At 47.0% G+C, this 22,027-nt stretch overlaps 1 protein-coding gene across 1 annotated transcript; it reads left to right on the top strand.

Moving 5' to 3' along the window:
- Positions 1-7,905: 7,905 nt before the first annotated feature.
- On the top strand, positions 7,906-15,841 carry A4GNT (alpha-1,4-N-acetylglucosaminyltransferase). The gene is made up of 2 exons (XM_004602948.2): positions 7,906-8,313; positions 15,227-15,841. Exons 1-2 carry the CDS (start codon positions 7,906-7,908, stop codon positions 15,839-15,841), a joined length of 1,023 nt encoding a protein of 340 aa, XP_004603005.2.
- The last annotated feature ends 6,186 nt before the right edge of the window (positions 15,842-22,027 follow it).

The raw sequence follows: 22,027 nt of genomic DNA on the forward strand, positions 1-22,027 counted from the left end.
TATTGCTCCAGTCACAGAAGAAATGCAAAGTGGGGGGAAAAAAAAAGAGCCCCCAAACTACAAAATTGGTTATACTGGTAGAGCTAGAGGAGATGGACCTGGGCCAGCTGCTTTTACAGCTGCGTGGCGGAGTCTGGGAGATGTGCTCTGGGCCCCCAACATGCCCCTGCCCCATGATCACCATGGACAGACATGAGCAGCGAGCTGGGGTCGGGAAAGGGTCTGATGCCAGGGGCCCTGGCATTGCTCGGAGGAGCGCTGAGCATGGAGGGTGAAGGGAATCTGCCGGATGCCCCGGACAGCCCAGCCTGCACACCTCCCGTTTGTTTTCTGTTGGAAGAAAGGCCCGGGGCATCTGCATGTCCCCAATACTAAATCACGTGGACAAGTGAATTTCTTGAGTCAGACTGAGACGCTGAGCTGGGCCCGAGTCCCGTTCCGCCGGCTCTTCCACCGGTGGGTGGCTCGAGGGCGCCCCATTCCCGGGAGACAGGCTCTCCTCAGGACTGGTGATATCAAGCAGGCGGCAGCATCCACCCAGGAGCCTCTCAGACTCGCACTGAGATGCCTCCCACCGCCCCTTCCTCTCCTACAGGCGTTTGCCTTGCTGGCAAACCCTCACAGTCGACCCCGTGCCCATTTGCTTCTTGGAGGAGCCGAGCCAACATTGCTTGTATGTGAAGGGAAGGCAGAGAGGAGTGAAGATGATTCCTGCATTTCTGAGGGACTGTCAGGCACTGAGCTAGGGAGACCAGGGATCTCTGTGCAGGAAGAAAAGGCCCATCCAGGGGACAGACGAGGGCCAAGAGGGAGGACAAAGGGAAGGGAAGGCATATGGGCTTCTGAAGAGGAGATCCATTCTGCCGCTTACTGGTTTCTGTTGTAGGTAGCGTTTCTTGCACAGAGGAGGCTTAGTTTCAATTATCCAAGTCTTGAGAGCCTCGTTCCTGGCTTAGAGTCAAATTCTCATGGGCTCACATCCTCATCTGGGTTTCTGTCTCACTCAGCTCTGTCCGCTCTTAACAAAATGCCACAGGCTGGATTACTCTAGTCCCTGAGTTAGGAAGTTCAAGATCCTGGCAGTAGCAGCCTGGGTTCCTGGCGCGGGCCCTCTTCTGGATTTGTAGACATCTAACATTTGCTGGGGCCTTACAGGGCTTTTCCTTGGTGCAAGTCCACGGAAAGAGAAGGTCCCTCTACCTTTCTTCCTAGGGCTCCCTTATCCTGACCTCATCCAAGCCTCGTTACCTCCCAAAGGCCCCAACTCCGAATGCCATCCCGCTACAGATTAGGGCTTTAGCCTGAGTGTGGGTGTCGGGGTGGTGCTGGTGGAGAGGACAGAAATACTTGGAACGTAATGGATTTCTTCAGTCACTGTAAAGTTCTTATCCACCCAGCCACTCTGTCTTTATAAAGGTCCTGAGCCGTGGGGACACTTGGCATTGGTGGTCCCAGCATGTTCCCAATTCCTTATAGGAAGAAGCAAAACATCCATGGACAGCGCACTAGGGCAAAGGCCCTTTTGGTGGTCCCCACGCCCAGACTGATGACCTGGTCCTCTCTCGGCTTTTGGTTGCTACCATCAGCCTGGGAGCAGGGCAGCTGGGACACCTTCTCCCCGAGGACAGTCATTGCAGCCACTGCCTCTCCCGCGCTGCCCTTAATTCACAAGGGAATTTAAAATAGGGAGAAACTACACATGTGTGAACGTAGCAACTTCCAGGACAAATCCAGAAGCACTTGATAGCTGTGAAAGGTTTTGTAGGCAGGAACATGTTTGACTCGGACAAAATTCCATCTTGCCAGAAACACAAGGCTAAGATCATTTTCTCCAAGATGTGGGAGAGTTTGAAACAGTGCCACAGGACAGGGGTATTTACTTTGGCAAGAACTTAACTGGTTTTAAAGTAAGAGCTTGTTTTCGAGATTGAATGTGAATGTGACTCCTGAGAGAACTTTAGTTCTTTCCCCAGGGGGTCCCAAGTGTGAGGCCATGGATTTCTTTGCATTGTGCAGTGAACGGACCTCTGTACAGTTACCTTTTTCCCTGTTCATATAAACCCAACACTCCAGCCTTTGTTCCAAATTTAGAACAACGCGTAAGGAATTGGTAATGTCAATATGGCATCACTTTGTGTATTGGTTTTTCCCTGATAAGAGTTGCATGCTTTAGCAAGTTTATCTATCCCGCTGACTGAATAAATCAGCCAAAAACCGGAACTGAGTTTCCAAAGGCTCCAAAATCAATAGGACAAGTATTGTTGATTCAAATATTTCCTTCTTGCAATAAATTGGAGTTCAAAGAAGCTACAGAATTATGAGCAGTGATTTTTTGTGTGTACATTAATACAACAAACATTTATTATAAAATCCCTAACTTTTAACTTGGTACAGTGGGTTCTTTACTGCAGAAGTAGTGTAGGCAAACAGCGAACTATTTCCAGCTGAGGTTAACAGAGGGTCTCTCCAGGATGAGTGAGTTGGAGAAATCTCTGCCCTGGTCCCTTGGTTTTCTCTCCTAGGTTAGTGTTTCTATACACCAGTTCCAAACAGTCAAAGAACACATTTTCAAACAAAAAGAACACTGGATTCAGAGGCTTCTCCCCATCCTGTTTAAACATATGAGGCTATACCAATCCACATTTTTTTTTCTTTTTTGCTCACATCCAGTGATGCTCAGGGGTTACTCCTGGCTCTGTACTCAGGGATGACTCCTGGTGATGCTCAGGGAACCATATGGGATGCTGGGGATCGAACCCAGATTGGTTGCATGCAAGGCAAACACCCTCTCCACTGTATTATTGCTCTGGCCCCCCAATCCACATTTCTTAAAGTTTCATCAATCAACAAGCACTCCCCAGTCTGCACAGTCCATTAGATTGACCAAGGCTGGCTTATGTGATAATGGAAGTAGGAACTCTCACCCTGGGCTAAAACTCCCAAGATGCTCGTCCTGTGCATTTCACACAGGTAACTAGGTCTGTGCACACCTCTACTCTGACGTCTACACTGGACTTGCCTTGACTGGATGGCCAAGGCTGAAGGTATGTGGTGAAGACACTCAGAGGAGTTTTGATTAAACCAAGTCAATATCATGAAGGATCAAAGCTTAGGGTCTTTCTTGGGGGCAAGGGCCATGCAGGAACAGCTGTGGTTTAGTGTGTCCAGTGGTGTCCACCATCACTGATGAAAGTTATGACCCAGGGCCAGGGTTTCCTGAAGTTCTTTCTTGGGATTTCTTGGGCAGTTTTTTTCCCAATGCAGACAACAACACCTCTGGAGGTGCTGAAACAATCAAGGTTGGGGGTGGTGATAGTAGCCTCAGTTACAATGGGAACATTTCTGTTTGTCCATTTAGAGAACGTAGATTTCTAGAAGGGAGCTGAGTCGAGTTTTCCTTCTTCTGGAACGGGGGCGTTCTGCTGACTCAGTCTGGATCCTCGTGCTTCGGGGTCTGTGGAGTGCAGCTACTTGCCCTCACAGGAGATTAGTGTGGTTCAGTCCGAAAGGAGACCAGAGGAGGGAAGGCGACAGTAGGGCTCAGAGAGCCCCAGCAAGGTGATCAGAAGACAACGTAATCAGAGTCAGGGGACTCCATACAGCCACCAGGGACAAGCTGCTGGCTTCTGCCATCCCTGGGGCTCTCTCAAGAGGCTGGGGGATGTTCTTCTGTCATTCCCTGTGAACTCAGTTTCATTTATCTGAAAACAACAATAAAATTCATTCATCAGGGAATCCAAATACCATCTAACTTATTACTAATGTGTGTGTGTGTGTGTGTGTGTGTGTGTGTGTGTGTGGTATGCTGGACCTCATACATGCAAGGAAGGCGCTCTAGCACTGAGCCCCATGTCCCATCCATCGGCACCCACTATTATAGCGCAGCAAGCCGGTACTCAATAATGCGTCCTGTTCAGCCACATTTCCCTAGAATGCTGGGGAAACACAAGCATCCCAGCTTCAGCTGAGCAAAACAATCTGGTGTCATCACTTGACATTGAGTTGTACTTTCCTAGAGCTGACAGAGCGTTCAGAGATCACTTCAGAGTTCCTTCTTCTCTTTTTCTGGGTGGAAGGTGAGGGTGGCTTCTCTAGTTTTGCAAGGCGGAAGTGCCCATGAAGGCCAGTTATTTCCAGCACATGGCAGGGAGCCAAGACTCAGCCTGCTGCTGGCTCCAGGCTGGGCAGGTTCCTCTCTTTGTGCTTAGGGTTTCACCCCGGTGCTGACCTGCCTCCATGCCTGTGACAGAGGCCACGGAAGATCTGCTGCTGTCTGCCTCCCGCCCTGTTCACTCATGTGGGCCATGGGAGAAGCAGTTAGAAGGCACTAGGGGTCAACCCGGAGAGGGCGCTGGAGCGCTGCTATCTCCTCCCTTCTGGAAGAAACGACGAATGTATTCAATGCCGGGGAACTTTGCAAAGATGCACCGAGCCTAATTCTAGCTAAGAACTGAGGAGGTCAACCCAGAGAAGGAATTCAGCTCAACAAGCAAGAGTAGTGTGTCTAGACCCACAGTTAGTCCTGGGGAGCCACTGAGGTGGAAAACAAAACGTGTGTGTGTGTGTGTGTGTGTGTGTGTGTGTGTGTGTATGTGTGTGTTACAGCTGGATGTAGCACAGTAACTTACATGTGGATTGTAAGTCAAGATCCACAGTCTGCCCGGGAGGGCATTTTTTTTTCTTTTTGGGTCACACTCAGCAATGCTCAGGGGTTACTCCTGGCTCTGCACTCAAGAATTCTCCCAGCAGTGCTTGGGGGACCATATGGGATGCTGGGGATCGAACGCAGGTCAGCTGCGTGCAAGGCAAACGTCCTACCCACTATACTATTGCTCCGGCCCCTCGGGAGGGCATTCTTGCTCACTGCAGCATCCTGGAGGGAGTGTGGCCGGCCACCTGTCCAGGGCCAGGAACAGAAAATGGGGCAGTGTGTGTGGTGGGGTGAGGAGAGGGACTCTCTGACAAGCGGGTGGCTCCCAAGAAGGTCACCAAATGTGCATGTCGGTGGGGTTGGGGAGAAGATCAGAGAAGAGCAGCACTCTCGGGAGGAGAAGGACAAGGGCTGTGGGGGCGGGAGTTGTGGTACTGACTTCCTGGGGCCCCTGTGGCCGTCAGGAAGCTGGGACTCCACAAGGGGAAGTAGGGCTTCCTGAAAGTGCTCACTGACTGTTGGGGACCATTCCTGCTGCAGATTGCCAAGCCTTTGGACTAATGGAGTTAGTCTTTGCTTATTTGTGGTAATGGATTTTCTCCTTCCTTTCTTCTTTCTTTCTTTCTTTCTTTCTTTCTTTCTTTCTTTCTTTCTTTCTTTCTTTCTTTCTTTCTTTCTTTCTTTCTTTCTTTCTGGGTCACACCTGGCGATGCACAGGGGTTACTTCTGGCTCTGCACTCAGGAATTACCCCTGGCCGTGCTCAGGGGACCATATGGGATGCTGGGATTTGAACCCGGGTCGGCCGCGTGCAAGGCAAACGCCCTACCCGCTGTGCTATCTCTCCAGCCCCTCCTTCTTTCTTTCTTTCTTTCTTTCTTTCTTTCTTTCTTTCTTTCTTTCTTTCTTTCTTTCTTTCTTTCTTTCTTTCTTTCTTTCTTTCTTTCTTTCTTTTTTTCTTTCTTTCCTTCCTTCCTTCTTCTTCTTTCTTTCTTTCTTTCTTTCTTTCTTTCTTTCTTTCTTTCTTTCTTTCTTTCTTTCTTTCTTTCTTTCTTTCTTTCTTTCTTTCTTTCTTTCTCTCTCCCTCCCTCCCTCCCTCCCTCCCTTCTTTCCTCCCTCCCTCCCTTCCTTCCTTCCTTCCTTCCTTCCTTCCTTCCTTCCTTCCTTCCTTCCTTCCTTCCTTCCTTCCTTCCTTCCTTCCTCCTTCCCTCCCTTCCTTCCTTCCTTCCTTCTTTCATTCTCTTTGGTAAAATATGAACTCCTTTACAGGGTTGTATGGTGAAGACTCCTTATCTCTGCCCACTCCTTATCATGAGCTGAACAGCTGAAGCATGCAGTGCTGCTTCTCTAGGGTAGGGTCTGTTGCAGGTTTCTCTAGGCAAATATAGGGAGGATTGGTGAGTGAGTGGCCTAAAAAAATCAGGTGATTCTCTTCTTGTCCCCAATCTTGTCCAGGGCCACTTAGTAAAGGGAGGAGCTTGTGGGAAATTGTGCTTAGTATTAACCTCCTGCCAGTCATTTACTTTCCTCATGGTTATCCAATTGGAGGCGATTAGGCGGTGATTTATCAGAAGGCACAGCAGGAAAAACTTGTTGACTTCGTCAAGACCTCAAAGAGGGGCCAAGCTGCAAGTTTCTGGTAGGAAGGTAAGCTCTGATTCATTGGTTTTCTATTTTTTGGAAAAGTTCTAGGGAATGTGAGAACGTGAGAGACTGTGAAGACTTGGGTTTTCTAGGTGAGGAATCCTATCTTCTGCAGCCAGTGATGTCTTGGCCTCTCCCATTCTCACACGCACAGTAGAAATACCTTCTTGTTTCATTGCGGTGTTTATGCTTAGTAGAACCTTGCAAAGGGAACAGTGATAATGGGCTTGGCATATTTCTGGTCTTTATGGCGGTGTTTCAGAGGTTTCTGTTAAGTATGACAATGCTTTATGTTCTGGTAGACATGATTTATCTGCTTAAGAAGATTCCTGGGGCCTTGAGAAATAGCACAGTGGGTAGGGCGCTTGCCTTGCATGTAGCTAACATGGGTTCAATTCCTGGCAGCCAAGGTGGTCCCCTGAGCACCACCAGAAGTGATTCCTGAATGCAGAGCTGGGAGTGAGCCCTGAGCATTTCCAGGTGTGGCAAAAAGGGAAAAAAGAATAAAAGAAAAACATGAAGAAGTTAAAGAAAGTTTCCTGATGTTTTTAAGTCTTCTGTTGAGCAAAACTGATCGATCCCATGATTTGTGTTCTCTCTTTTTCTTTCTCATTTTTTTTCTCGTAGGAAAATGCTTTTTTTTTTTTTTGGCCACACCTGGCGTTGTTCAGGGCTTACTCCTGGCTCTGCACCCAGGGGTCACTCCTGGAGGGCATGGGGAGGGCCATACAAGATGCTGGGATCAAACCCAGGCTGGCCAAGTGCAAGGTAAGTGCCCTACCCACTGTACTACTGCTCTGGCCCCTGGTCTTCCTTTTAATGAATAATTTTTCTATTTGAAAACCCCAGCTATGCTCTGGGACTACTCCTGGCTCTGCACTCAGGAATGGCTCCTGGCAGCGCTTGGGGGACCATATGGGATGCTGGGGATTAAACCTGGGTCTGCCACATGCAAGGCAAACGCCCACCCCGCTGTACTTTTCCCGGCCCCCAAGTCATTCTTTTTAGAAATGTTTTTCATTTTTTATTGTTTTGTTTTTGGTCACACCCAGAGATCCTCAGGGCTTCTTCCTGACTTTGTGCTCAGGGGTTGCTCCTGAAGGGCTCAGGGGACCAGATGGGCTACCAGGGATCAAACCCTGGTCAGCTGTGTGCAAGGCCAGTGCACTCCCTGCTGCGCTGTAGCTCCAGCCCCCTAAAATCATTCTTTTTTTTTTTTTTTTTTTTTTTTTTTTTTTTTTTTTTTTTTTTTTTTTTTCTTTTTGGGTCACACCTGGCGATGCACAGGGGTTACTCCTGGCTCTGCACTCAGGAATTACCCCTGGCCGTGCTCAGGGGACCATATGGGATGCTGGGATTTGAACCCGGGTCGGCCGCGTGCAAGGCAAACGCCCTACCCGCTGTGCTATCTCTCCAGCCCCTAAAATCATTCTTAAGGTCCTCAAGTAACCCTGAGGAATGCCTTTTCCCCCTTTCAAATACATCCTAACGAACGCCTCTTTCCTTTTTCCTACTCCGCCCCCGGCTGAACGGGAAGCCCTCCCGGACCTTCAGAGCTCTGCGCTGTCGCCGGGAGCCGCGGGGGTCCTGCAGCTGCGAGGGAGCCGCCGGCATGCTGAGGACGCTGCAGCTCTCCCTGCTGGCCATCCTGCTGCTGGCCTGCGGCTTCCTCTACCAGTTCTCTCTCAGGTCCAGCTGCCTCTTCTGCCCGCCTACCTACAGGTCCCAGCAGGGGCCCGAAGCCCTCCTGAGCACGGGGCACAGCATCGTGTTCCTTGAGACCTCGGAGAGGACCGAGCCGTCCCTGCTGGCCTCCTGCGCCGTGGAGTCCGCGGCCAGGATTTATCCCACGCAGCCGGTGCTCTTCTTTATGAAGGGGCTCAACGATTCCACGCGGCAGCCCCCAAACTCCACACACGGGGCTTTTTCCCTCCTCTCAGCCATCAGCAATGTCTTCCTCTTCCCTTTGGACATGAAAAGGCTGTTTGAAGACACACCGTTGTCTTCATGGTACATGCATGTAAGTGTTCAAGACTCTTAGGAGCAATATGAGAAAGGGTCATGATGGAGAGGGGATGTAGTGTTGGAGATGGAACCTGAGCATCGCCGGATGCTTGGCTCTTGCTTGCTCCACTTCCTGCTTCCGAGAAGTGATTCCAGAACAGGGAGGAGGAGGACACACTTTATTTGGTTTTATTTGGAACTAGATATCTTCATATCTTTTTGTTTCCAGACTTATTTCTCAGGACCTCGGTAACTCGTGAGACAATTTTTACTGGAATGAGTTTCTTACTGGAATGAATTTCTGTACCTTTTCCAAATATAAGACTACTTATTTTTCACAGTTTCTATCTATGGTTAAGCTTTTTTTTTTTCACCTGAGCTGGGAAACTAGGCAGGTTTTAATTTTTAATGATATAAATAGAACATTCAAGAAGAATCAGGTGGAGATGTTCTATATGAGATTGGATTGGAGATAAGAATGTCCTTTAAAGACAGATCTAGGGTTGGAGCCATAGTACAGCAGGTAGGGCATTTGTCTTGCCTGCGGCCAACCTGAGTTTGATCCCTGGCATCCCATATAGTCCCCTGAGCAACACTAGGAATAATTCCCGAGTGCAGAGCCAGGAGTAAGTCTGAGCATTGCCAGGTGTAACAGCCACCCCCCTTCAAAAAAAATAGACTGATATAAATTATTATAAGCCAAAACAGACGCCAGCAAGCTTTTTCTTCCTAAAAGAGCCAGCCAGTAAATCCTTTAGGCTTTGTAGGCTGAAAAAGCATAATGAGGATATCATATAGGCATTTGTATTAGATTCAATCTAATTCAGCAAGCTCCTCAATCTAATGACAAGCTCCCCGAGGCATATTCATATGCCAAAACTAGTAACAATGATGGGTCTCATTTCCTTGACCCTGAAAGAGCCTCCAATGTGGCATTGTTGGGAAGGACGACGAGTAAAGAGAGGCTTCTAAAATCTCAGGGCTAGGATGAATGGAGACATTACTGAGACCGCTCGAGAAAATCAATGATCAACGGGATGATGATAATAATGATGATGATTAGATTCTAGTGACTATTGTAACAGATCACCACAACTTTGGTAACTTGAGAAATAGGATGTATTCATGCACAATTAGGTAGACCAGAAGTCCCAGTCAGTCTTGCTGGGCTGAAATCCCAGTTCTGGCCAGGACCATCCCCATCTAGAGTAAAAATCTTTCCTGTAGTCTTGCCTTCCTTTGTCACATCATAGTTCTCTCTGTCTCTGTCTCTCTGAGTCTCTCTCTCTCCACGCCCCCCTTACCCCCTGTGTGTCTGTATGTGAAATCTTCTTTTGCCTCTTTAAAGAACATTTTTTTTACTTCTTTTGGGGTCACACCCAGCAATGCTCAGGGGTTACTCCTGACTCTGCACTCATGAATAACTCCTGGCGGTGCTTGGGGTACCATATGGAATGCTGGAGATCGAACCCAGGTTGGCCGCTTGCAAGGCAAATGCCCTACTATCACTCTGGCCCCTAAAGAACATTTGTGATGGCATGTAGGGTCTATAAGAATAAACAAAGAACCTTTTCTATTCAAGGGCCTGAATATCATTCACAAAGTCCCAAGTTGACTTTGCCAGATTCCAGGAAACAGGACCTAATATCTTTGAGTGGCATTATTCAGCCTCCAGCCTACATTTCCGTGTGTATCAGAGAGAAATCTACTGTCTGGCTCTGCTTTGTCTGGGAGCTGGGTGGGACCTTATTGTCAGCAGAAAACATTTTCTGCATTAAGCCAACAGGTCAAGTGGGGACCTGGTAGGAAGGGGTGGGGCCGCTGCCAGATTGAGCTGCTACTTCTAGGTCCTGGAAGCCACCAGCCTGGGTTTCTAGGAAGTAGGTTGTGGGTTACAGACCAGGGAGATAAGCAGGAAGATGCGCTGGTCCTATCCCTGCACCCAAGTTCACCAATATCGTCTCTGTGCTGTTCCTTGGGAAAAAATGCTTAATATAAGTATTGTGGAGAGGGTTTGGAGTGATAGTACAGCGGGTAGAGGATTTGCCTTGCACACGGTTGACCCGGGCTCCATCCCCGGCATCCCATATGGTCCCCTGAGCACCACCAGGAGTAATTCCTGAGTGCAGAGCCAGGAGTGACCCCTAAGCATAGCTGGGTGTGGCCAAAAAAGCCAATAAAAATATTGGGGGGATAGATTGCTCTGTGACACATCTTTTCCTCAGATGTACACAACAATATTAAAGATTCCCTATCATGCTGAGCTACGGCAGCTTGAATTTGATCCAACCCAGTGTTTTCCAAACTTAATGAGCCAGGAACCCTTTCTCAGTAGGACTCACTGATATTTTCTAGGGGCTAACGTTCCAAGCAACACAGCTGGGGTTGCCCTAAGTTCCATGTCAAGTGCACTCTTGTATTTCTAGGAGCCACCTGGGCACTGGCTTGCAGAGCTCTTAGTATCTGCCCCTGCTCAGCCTGCAGGGTGCTACACCAAGCTTCGGGTGAATTTACAGCCAAGGCTGCAGCCATGGGGGCAGGGGTGGGGGTGGGGTGTGCATGATTTGTCCCGTTATAGCGTCACACGATAGCTGGGCACTAGCAGGTAGAGATGACTCAAAATGCTGCCCCCTGCTGGTGACCACTGAGTTTGTGGCACTGATGAGGGCAGCTTTAGGCATTGAAGACACAGGGGTGTGTGTGTGTGGGGGGGGAGGAGGGTGGCTTTGGTGTAGGGCTTGTGGAGACTGTGAGATCCTGATGATCTTCAGTGCCCGCTCCAGGGGGAGTTTTTAGGTTGGCTTTAATTTAGTGACTTCCACCACCAAAACCACTCAGAATTCATCCCAGGTTTCTAGCTCTATCTACTTCTCTCACTCTTCTATCAAATAAACAGTTTTGAACTCTGGAGCCAGTCTACCTGGGTTTCTATTTAATTTCAGCCTTTTTTACCTTGGACAAATTACTGTGAACCGTTTAGTCTTTTGAAATTTTCACTTGCCTCTGCCCCCCTCAAAAATGAAGTAGAAGTACCAGTCTTTGTAGTGATTATAAAGAACCTGGGATTTATTGGTACACGGGGCTACAATGATTTATGAGGTTTTCGGAAATCATATAAAACAGGATGATGTTGACAGTTCTGCAATGTCTTACTTGACCTCTTCCATGTGGCTTTACCACAGACTTTTAAGAAAAAATTATTTTGTCAAAAGCCCAGGGTTGTTGCTTAAGCTTTTAATGAGCACATTAAAATTTAGAAAAAGAATTTTGTTCCCTCTCTCCAAATTTTTAACATTCCACGTTTGGGAACACTACCATTTGTACTGGTTTAACCTTTATCCTTTTTTAAAGCCATGTTCTGTTTGGCTCACAGTTTGTTTATTTATTTATTTATTTGCTTTTTTGGGGTCACACCCGGTGATGCACAGGGGTGACTCCTGGCTCTGCACTCAGGAATTACTCCTGGCAGTGCTTGGGGAACCATATGGGATGCTGGGAATTGAACCTGGGTTGGCCAAGTGCAAGGCAAATACCCTACCCGCTGTGCTATTGCTCCAGCCCCTTGGCTCACAATTGAGCCTTTGGAATCAATTCCCCCTCCTCAACCAATCCATCAGTGAATCCTGATGGTATTACCTTGGCCACGTACCCGAATCTGACCAGCTTGTTCACCTCCTGTTTTCTCTCTGCTTTCTGTCATCATCCTGGAGAGTTTCAGCCCTCCTGGTGCCCGCTTGCCTATTTGCTCTTGTCCTCTCTCCTCCCAACACTGCCCCACTTCTGTTTCCCATACCACAGCTTGTGTGAGCTTTTAAAAATTAAATTTAGATCACGTGATAGGTCCACAGGATCAATCTGTCCCGTTGCCCTCAGCCTTTGCTCCTCCTTCCCGTGCCTGCACATAGGATTGTGTTCCTGCCTCAGGAGACTGCACAAACTTTTAAAAAGAACTTTATATAAACACTGTGATTTACAAAGTTGTTCACAACAGAGTTGTTTTAGGTAATCAGCATTCCAACACCAGTTCTACCACCAATGTGCCCTTCTCTCCACCAATGTCCCACCTACCCCCCAACTCTGCTCCCTTATCAGACACACATTAATTTACTTTATATTGCTTGTTACCACATATAGCCCATCGTGGTGTTGCTAAAAACATGGCCAGAACCTTTCTTGCACTGTTAGGGGCTCAGTAAATTCTCAGGATCCACACAAAGTTGGGACATCTGTGTTATTTTTTTTCACTCATTGAACTTAGAGGGCTTTTACTCAGTTTTCCCATCTGATTTTCTTATTTTCCCTGGGCTGTGAGCTCTGTGATGCTTGACAGTGTTGCATGGCTGCGTATGTGGCTGCATGCTTCCGGGGCTTTGGACCTGGAACAATCAACTGCAGTGTGTCTGGCATCCCTCTGAGATCAGTTGGGAAGCTAGGCCATTTACTGGCAGTGATGGAGGTAGTCAGATGCACAATCTCCTTCCTAACCCAGTACCTGCTTCCTATAGCTTCTTCTGGATGGTTCACACACCCACTTCACTCAAGTGCCTGCAACTGGAAGCCCAAGGAAGAGGTGCCCCCAGCAGGCTGTCTTCCTTCATATCCTTATCAACATTTTGCACATATGCATATGTACACACATGTACATGTTTTTGTCTCCATCTAATTCCAATTGGATTTTTGTGTGTTGTTCACTGCTGTTTCCTTGAGTAAGCGCTCAATGACTATTATTAAAGAATTAGTGAACAAAGGTGTGCAGGCAAGCATGCATAGAAAGATCCTGTTACTGGGGCTGGAGTGATAGCCAGTGGGTAGGGTGTTTTCCTTGCACGCTGCCAACCTGGGTTCAATTCCCAGCATCCCATCTGGTTCCCCGAGCACTGCCAGTAGTAATTCCTGAGTACATGAGCCAGGAGTAACCCCTGTGCATCGCTGGGCGTGACCCAAAAAGCAAAATAAACAAACAAATAAATAAAAGATCCTGTTACTAACTCTCAAAGACCATATTCATTGATGGTTTCTATAGCTCTTCATTAATATTTTTCTTTATCAGTTTCCAGCATGTTTTAGGACTAAAAAAATATTTTTCAGTTTCATGCTTGTGACTAATGTACCCTCTGCTGATAATGACCCCTACAACTCATTGTGAAATTTCTCCTCTGCCTTTCCGCTGCTTAATGTTCATTATTTTTAAACAATGTCATGGACTGTTTAAAAGCTGCTACGCTCTGGAGCCTGAGCAATAGTAAAGCAGGCACCACATTGGGTTCCCTGAACCCCGCCAAGAGTGAGCCCTGAGATCAGAGTCAGAACTAAGCCAGGAGCGCTGCCAGGTGTGACCCAGAAAGAAAACAAGCGGCAAGATCTTCCCATCAAAGTGCCGGCTGTAAACTTCCTTTTCTTGATAGGGGCCACATCCAGCTGTGCGGGAGTGGGGGATGCCAGATGGCCATCAGGACCATCCTGGAGGTTCTGGAGAATGACGGGAAGGTGTTGGGGACTGAAATCAGGATCTCCCACATGCTAGGAATGTACTCTACCTCCCTGAGCTACCTCCAGCTCCTAGTGCTTTTAATTTATTTAAATAAACTTCTAATTTATTATTACTATTATTACTATTATTATTATTTTTGGGCTGGAGCAATAGCACAGTGGCAGGGCATTTGCCTTGCATGCAGCCAACCCAGGTTCGATCCCTCCACCCCTCTTGGAGAGCCCGGCAAGCTACCGAGAGTATCTCGCCCGCACGGCTGAGCTTGGCAAGCTACCTGTGGTGTATTCGATATGCCAAAAACAGTAACAAGTCTCACAATGGTGATGTTACTGGTGCCCGCTTGAGCAAATCGATGAGCAATGGAATGACAATGACAGTGACAGATTATTATGATGATGATAGTGATGATGATGATGATGATGATGTTGATGTTGATGATGTTGTTTGGGGGCAACATCTGGTGGTGTTCAGAGGTCACACCAGAACCCTGGGCTCAGGGGCCTTTCCTGGTGATGCTCCAGGAACCATATGCAGTTCCACGTTGCGAACCAGGATTGTGGCCACAGTTGCAGGCTAGGGGAGTGCCTTAATCTGTCACTCTGCTCCTACAATTCTCATTTGAAGGTGACAGGTGTGGTGTTAGGATTATGGACACTTATCTCATATAGATATAAAGAAAATTTTTCTTCTTGTGATGAAATGTCTTAGATTTATTCTCTCAACAGCTTTCAAGTACGTCATATATATAGCAGTATTAGCAGTGTTGCTGATAGTTATTATATTATACATTACATCCCCTACTTACTTATTTTACTAGTGGAAGTTTGTACCTTCTGATCACTTCAAGTTAATTGCTCTTTTCTGGCACCTGATTATCACAAACCTGATCTTTCTCTGTGAGTTTGTTATTATGTTTACATATAAATGAAGTAATATTGTTAAAAAAAACAGACACAGGAAGCAATCATCAACAATATTATTAATCACAGTGCCTCAATCAATTAAAAATAGTTACAAAAATAACCTGTCATCCCCATTGCTCATCGATTTGCTCGAGCGGGCACCAGTAACGTCCCCATTGTGAGACTTACTCGTTACTGTTTTTGGCATGTTGAATACGCTACGGGTAGCTTGCCAGGCTCTGCCGTGCAGGCGAGATACTTTTGGTAGCTTGCCAGGCTCTCCAAGAGGGGTGGAGGAATCGAACCCGGGTCTGCCGCATGCAAGGCGAACACCCTACCGCTGTGCTATCACTCCAGCACAAAAATAAAGAACTTTTTTTGGTGGGGGGAGGCTAGGAGGTAAGTTTAGTGAATTTTCAGAGTTGGGCTTTGGACAGAGAATTCGGGGAGCTGGTTTCTAGCAGGGGTGTGGTCTCCGGCAGGGACTCCCTGCCCCGTCCCCTGCTGCTGGGAACTGATTGCTTTTGCTTCTGCAGGTGGACATCAGTGCACAGAGCAACTGGCTCCACATCAGCTCGGACGCAGCCCGCCTGGCCGTCATCTGGAAGCACGGGGGCATCTACATGGACACAGACGTCATCTCTATCAGACCCATCCCTGCAGAGAACTTTCTGGCCGCACAGGCTTCTCGGTTCTCTAGCAATGGGGTGTTTGGATTCCTCCCCCGCCACCCCTTCCTGTGGGCATGCATGGAAAACTTTGTGGAGCACTATAACTCCGAGGTCTGGGGGAAACAGGGTCCTGATTTGATGTCAAGGATGCTGAGAGTGTGGTGCAGGCTCGAAGACTTCCAGGAGGTGAGCGATCTGAAGTGTTCCAACTTTTCCTTCCTGCACCCCCAAAGATTTTACCCCATTTCTTACCCGGCGTGGCGGCGCTACTATGAGGTCTGGGACACAGAACCAAACTTCAATCACTCCTACGCGCTGCATCTGTGGAACTACATGAACCAGGAGGGTCGGACTGTCGTGAGAGGCAGCAACACGCTGGTGGAAAATCTCTACCGGAAGTACTGTCCCCAGACATACAGGGACCTGGTTCAAGGCCCAGGGGCGTCTGTGACCCAGCAGCTGGACCCAGGTGACGAATAGAGCTGACGTGACACTGTGGGATCTGCACTTTCCCCAGAGATGGGGGGGGGGGGGTTACTAATCCAGTTAGAATGAATTAATCCAGTTTGGATTAGCTTTCTCTGTCTACAATAGGAAACTGCCAAAATCATTGACTTATAAAATGTCGTCGTCTCTGTCCTGTGGAAGATGTTTGAAGACGGGCAGCCTGAGGTGGCAAAGACACTGCAGCCATCAGGATTTGAGGATTCTTGGATGGATTTGTCATCCCAGTATCTATAGTCCAGGATTCTGTGGGTTCTGGCTGCTAGGTCTGTCTGTCTGCATTTCAGACAGCGGGAGGATAAAAGGAAGAAAGGTGTAACTTCTTCATTGTATGAAGATTTCTTGCAAGTGCAACATAACATTCTGTTACATTTTATCCACCAGAATGTAGCTGAGAGAGAGAGAGAGAGACTGGGAACATTTTTGTATGTTTGGCCACACCCATCCGTGCTCAGGTCATGCTCCTGGCTCTGCTTTTAGGGATCACTCCTGGCAGCGCTTGGGGGACCATATGTGGTGCCAGAGTTCCAACCTAGATCATCCATGTGCAAGGCAAGTGCCCTGCCCATTGTATTATTGCTCCAGCCAGAGGCTGGGAAATTTAAGGAGGAAGAAGAAATGAGTATTGGGAGAAGCAACTAGTAGTTTTGCAACCTGTTCTATTTACTCTTAGAAGATGAATACCAGGACTCTCTAGAGAATTAACTGGGCTAAAAAGAGACTTAAGATCTGCAGAAATAGCTAAAGGTCTGAGAGAATGCTTTGCATGAGAGAGCCCTGGGTTCCATCTCTGGCACTGTATACCCTGTACCCCAAGTACTGCCAGGAGCGACTCCAGAACACAGAGCCAGGAGTAGCACCTGAATATTGCTGCATGTGTTCTAAAACAGAGAGAGAGAGAGAGAGAGAGAGAGAGAGAGAGAGAGAGAGAGAGAGAGAGAGAGAGAGAGAGAGAGAGAAAGAGAGAGAGAGAGTGAGAGGGAGGGAGGGCAAGAGAGAGCAAGAGAGAGAGAGAGACTTGGCTTTTAGTTATTTTATTATTCATTAATGAAGTCAGCCAATAAATTCAATACATTTTAACTAAACCCCTTCTGTGTTCCAAACACTGATGTAGGTACTGAAGGACCACTAGATTAAGTATAGTTCTGTCTTTGTCACTTCATTGTGCTCTAGCCTTGGCGATATGTCCAAGACAGGTATCAGCATCCGGTTCTGGCCAGGTTCTTCTGGGGGGCAGACTGTGTGTGTCTTCTTGTCGTAGCCTTACATGGCAGAGGGACCAAGAAAGTACTCCAGGGTCACTTGTTTGAGATCTCTGATACCATTTAGGATGCCTCCATCTTCACTATCTTATGATTTCCCAAAGGCCCCACCTGTTGCATTGGGGGTTAGGATTCCAACATACTGAAATTTTTTTTTGGTGGTGGGGGGATGTTATGCACATTCAGTCCATCATAGGCCTGAACATTGTCATCCTGCTCCATATTTATTTCATGCTGCATTTCGGAACAAGCATTGTGGCCACAAGCCTTGTAAGTGTCCCCATTACTGTCTTGTCTGACACAGGTTTCTTCTCAAGACCCAGGTGCAGCAAACAAAATGTTAATTAAGCTGCAAGAGGGCAGCGAGGTTGGCTCGTGGCCAACTAGCAGCTATATATTTTGATATTATCCCTGAATTTCTCATTATGTCAATTGTTTTTAATTAAAAAAACACAATTGAATGTATGTCTTGGGTACATTTTTTTTCTTCGTTAGCAGGTCAAGTTTTCATAATAACTGCTGAGTTTCATTGTAGGATGTTAATGTATGTAGTCAATATGTAACTCATGTACATGATACAGATTCTATTTCATGTACTAAGTCTTGATTCTTACATTCTTCACTCCTATAGCCCAAATCCTGATTCCTACAGTTTTGTGTGCTGCTGAGCCATTTTCAAAAAGACTGAAATTAACCATTTGCCTACCACTCACCAATGCCAAAATCTGTTTAATTTTGGCCAATATGAAAGCTTAAACTATATTTAATTGTCTTACTTTTGATGGAGTTCTGCGTTAAATATATATAATTGGTAGCATGTATTTTCTTCTGTGAATTGCCTGATATATTTTGTTCTCTTTTGTTTTTTTGTGACTATTTTCTATTTCTTAATTGATTTGTTACCATACTGTATATTAAGGAGAAGAGCATCTTTACTATTTAGTTACTTATTTTTAGTTCATCTTTTGTTAAAATTTATTATTCTATTATTTATCATATAATTTTTTCAGGTGTGCCTTACAAATAACAAGGGTGGAGTGGTTTCCCTGGTGACATTGGGGCACGGATTCTTAACTAGGGTGGGTGGGGGCATCTATGAGTGCATTTGGCTATAAATAACAATTTTACTTTTATACCTAACTCATGTATATTAATTTCTTCAATGGTGGAAGTTGCCACAAACCACAGTAGTGTTAGTAAGACCTTAACTTATTTACTATTAATCACCAAAGTATTAATCACTAAAGATATTTCCAAAGCACATTAAAATTATTGCAGATATGTCAAAGCAGCGTTCCGCATTTACTATTTTTAGATTGAATGTTAGATATTGCTATTTAATGTGTTACTAAATAAAAAGTTACTATATCGTGATTTTTCAGTTGGTGGGGTAAGGAGGTTGGTTTTGTGCTCAGGAATCACTCCTGTCAGGACTCAGGGGACCGTATTGGGGGCCAGGGATTGAACCTAGGTTGGACACATGCAATGCAATTGCCTTACACGCTGTACTATTCTCTACCCACTCCAATATCATGGTTTAAAGTTGTTTTTTGGGGCGCTCCCAAATAGAGCTGAAGTTGCTTAGGGCCACTCCCGCCAATTTTTGACCTGATTCTATAGGCCTGATAGTTCAGCATTTGAGTGCTGTGTGAGCCAGAGGCACTCACGGGAGACTGGAACCATACGTGGTGGCATTTGGGACTCCAGATGGTGCCAAGGATGAACTTGGATCCTTGTGCCTGCCAGGCATGTGCTTCTGCCTGATGGGCACAAGATATCTCCTTGGGCCCTAGATCACAAAATTTATTTTTTAAATAGAAAATTAAAACCATTTGACACACTATTAAAGAATGCCTATTCTCATTTGCATATATACATTTTCAACTTTGGAATCTAAAGTATATTACATTAAATTTTATTTTATACTTTGATCTTGTTATGATAATTATTACATCTCACCCATCACGAATAACATTTTTTTTAAATTGAATCACCATGAGAAAAGTTACAAAGCTTTCAGGTTTAAGTCTCAGTCATACAATGATCGAACACCCATCCCTTCACCAGTGCACATGTTCCACCACCAAGAGCCCCAGTAAATCTCCCATCCCACACCCACCCCCGCCTGTATGGCTAATGATTTTCACTTTACTCTCTCTTTACTTTGATTACATTCAATATTTCAACAGAAAACTCACTATTATTATTTGGAATTTCCCCCCAACAATAAGATCTGCCAAAAAGGCATCATTTGATAATTTGTTTTCCATTGATGAGAATGAAAAGCATATGAGGTCACATGGCCACTGTCGCTGGCCACGCAGTTTTGGATTTCTGGCATTTTAGTAATTAAGTTCAGAGAAATTTCTGTCAGAAATTGCATCACTGCAAGCTCGTGTCTCTGTTTAGTGGGCTCTAAAAGATGGTGGTTGCCACACGGCTGGGGAAAGGAAAGACCGAGAGAAAAACCTTTCCCCTCCTGGGGCGGCATGGGGCCATAGCTTAGTTCACAATCTAGAGGTATTTCTGCAAGAAGCCACTGAGTTCTGAAAGTAGTTAGTGGGCCTCTGGGATCATGGTCTTTGAGGAGCAGAGGAGCCCTTGGTGTTTGGCTGCTTGGGGTCTCGCCTGGGCGGAAAGTGCTACAAATAACATTTTAAAAGCAATTCTGTGTCAATATATTTTGGAGTTTATATTGGAATAGGTAAGGTCTACACATGTAAATTTTCCCCCTACACTTTAGTGCCTTTTGGGTCACTCCCAGTGATGCACAGGGTTACTCCTGGCTCATGAGCTCAGTAATTACTCCTGGCGGTGCTTGGGGGACCATATGGGATGCTGGGAATTGAACACAGGTAGGCTGTGTGCAAGGCAAACGCCCTACCCACTGTGCTATTACTCCAGCCCCTCCCCCTTACACTTTATATAAACACTGGTTTACAAGTTGTTCAGGATGATTTGTTATAGACGTTCAATATTCCAACACCAATCCCACCTTACATCTTCCTTCCCTCATTGTCTCCAATTTTCCCAACTTTTCCCCTTAAGTCTGCCCCATAGGAGACCCTCAATATTTTATTTTACATTGCCTTCCATTTAGGGCATTTAGGGCTCTCATTCTCTTTCTCCTCCTCCTTCTCTTTTTATTTCTCCTTCTTCTCCTTCTCTTTCTTCTCCTTTTCCTCCTCCTCCTTCTTCTCTTTCTCCTTTTCCTCCTTTTCCTCCTTCTCCTCCTCCTGGAAGTGTTCAGGGCTTACTCCTGGCTCCGCACTCAGAGATCACTCCTTGTGGGCTTAGGGGCCACTCACAGGGGACCTCCAGGGCTTACCTGATGATGCTGGGGGGACCATGTAGTGCTGGATTCAAACCTGAGTCTGCTGCTCTACCTCCCTGCCCCAGCCAAAAAGGCACAAATACCTGTGGGGGTGGGGGTGGGGCAGGAAGAAACAGGGATGCTCTCTCCCAAGCACAGAGGGTTCTTGGGGTAATATGCTGCTATGGATCCACACAGCATCCCAGCTCTGTGTGTCCAGCCCAAGTCAGAGCTCCAGGAGCTGCAGCCTGGCCTGATGGCACCCACCCCGCGAGTCTCCCTGCTCTGTGGGAGTGGGGCAGGACCATGCCCTCAGCTCCGGCCTCCTGAGTGCAGAGCTTTGCTCAGCCCCTGAGCCATCTCTCTGAAAACAAGGCAGCTGGGGCAGATATAAAAATATGTTTTTATTATTTTAAAAATCTTTTTTTGGTTGTTTTGGGGCCACACCGTGGAATACTCAAGGGTTTCTCCTGACTCTGCCTGGAGTAATTATTTCTCTTTTTTATTTTTAATTTATTTTTATTTTTTATTGTTTTTTTTTCTTTTTGGGTCACACCCAGCGATGCTCAGGGGTTACTCCTGGCTTTGCACTCAGGAATTACTCCTGGCGGTGCTTGGGGGACCATATGGGATGCCGGGGATCGAATCCGGGTCGGCCGCGTGCAAGGCAAACGCCCTACCCGCTGTGCTATCGCTCTGGCCCCTATTTTTATTTTTTAATTGAGTTACCATGATGGGGTAGTTATTTCTGGCTCTGCTTGGGAGGGCCATATGGGATGACAGGGTCAAACCTGGGTCAGCCACGGTCAGGGTCAGCCGTGCTCAGCTAGCCAAGGCAAACGCCCTACTGCTGAGCTATCTCTCCAGCCCCAGTGAGAAAGGGGAGATGGGGGTGGGTGTGTTTGGATTCTTTTAAATGGACCCTTTCCCCCTTTATCTGAGGCTGGAGCAGTTAGGTGCAGGGAGGTTGAGAAGCAGTCCTGGGACTGTTCCTGGAGAAGTGACAAGGGGTATTACAGTAAACAAACAGTGATGACACACACAATGCAACACACCGATTCCACGCTGACAGCTGAATGTGCACGTGGGGTCCAGAAAGGGAAGCATGGCAGGGGGAGGGGTTCCTGGTGGCTTTCTCCAAGTGACAGGTCTCTTCCACCTTATTTGGTCAAGTGGGGAGCGGGGACATGGAGGCCAGGCCAGTAGCTCCCCATCAGCTCCGAGATGACCTTGTGCCCAGCGTGGGTGGGGTCAATGGCCTCAGGAATGAGGTTCTGGGCTTGGTCATCACACCGCAGCTTCCCAGAAGGTCTGGGTGGGTAATGCTGTGGACCTTGGCAGGAGACTCTTCACTATACCAATGTTCCCACGGACATGGCACGGACATGTTGTTTCCTGTGCCTTGGACAGTGACACACTCCTCCACCTCCCATGCCGGGGCTGGCATGGCTCTCGGGAACCCTCTGTCCGGCTCATTCTTTAGTTTCACAACAAGTTTGCCCACAACAGGGTGGTAGGCCGGATGGGGCATGTGACTCCCAGAAGTAAGAGGCTGAGCACCAGCTTGAGTGAGAGCTAGAGGCCTGG

The sequence above is a fragment of the Sorex araneus genome, chromosome 2, assembly GCF_027595985.1.
Source record: "Sorex araneus isolate mSorAra2 chromosome 2, mSorAra2.pri, whole genome shotgun sequence".
Taxonomy (NCBI): domain Eukaryota; kingdom Metazoa; phylum Chordata; class Mammalia; order Eulipotyphla; family Soricidae; genus Sorex; species Sorex araneus.

Excerpts from the sequence above, each read along its gene's own strand:
- A4GNT (XM_004602948.2), top strand. The coding sequence starts at position 7,906 with ATGCTGAGGACGCTGCAGCTCTCCCTGCTGGCCATCCTGCTGCTGGCC. Across the intron at positions 8,314-15,226 it reads TGTCTTCATGGTACATGCAT|GTGGACATCAGTGCACAGAG; the intron begins GTAAGTGTTCAA and ends TTGCTTCTGCAG.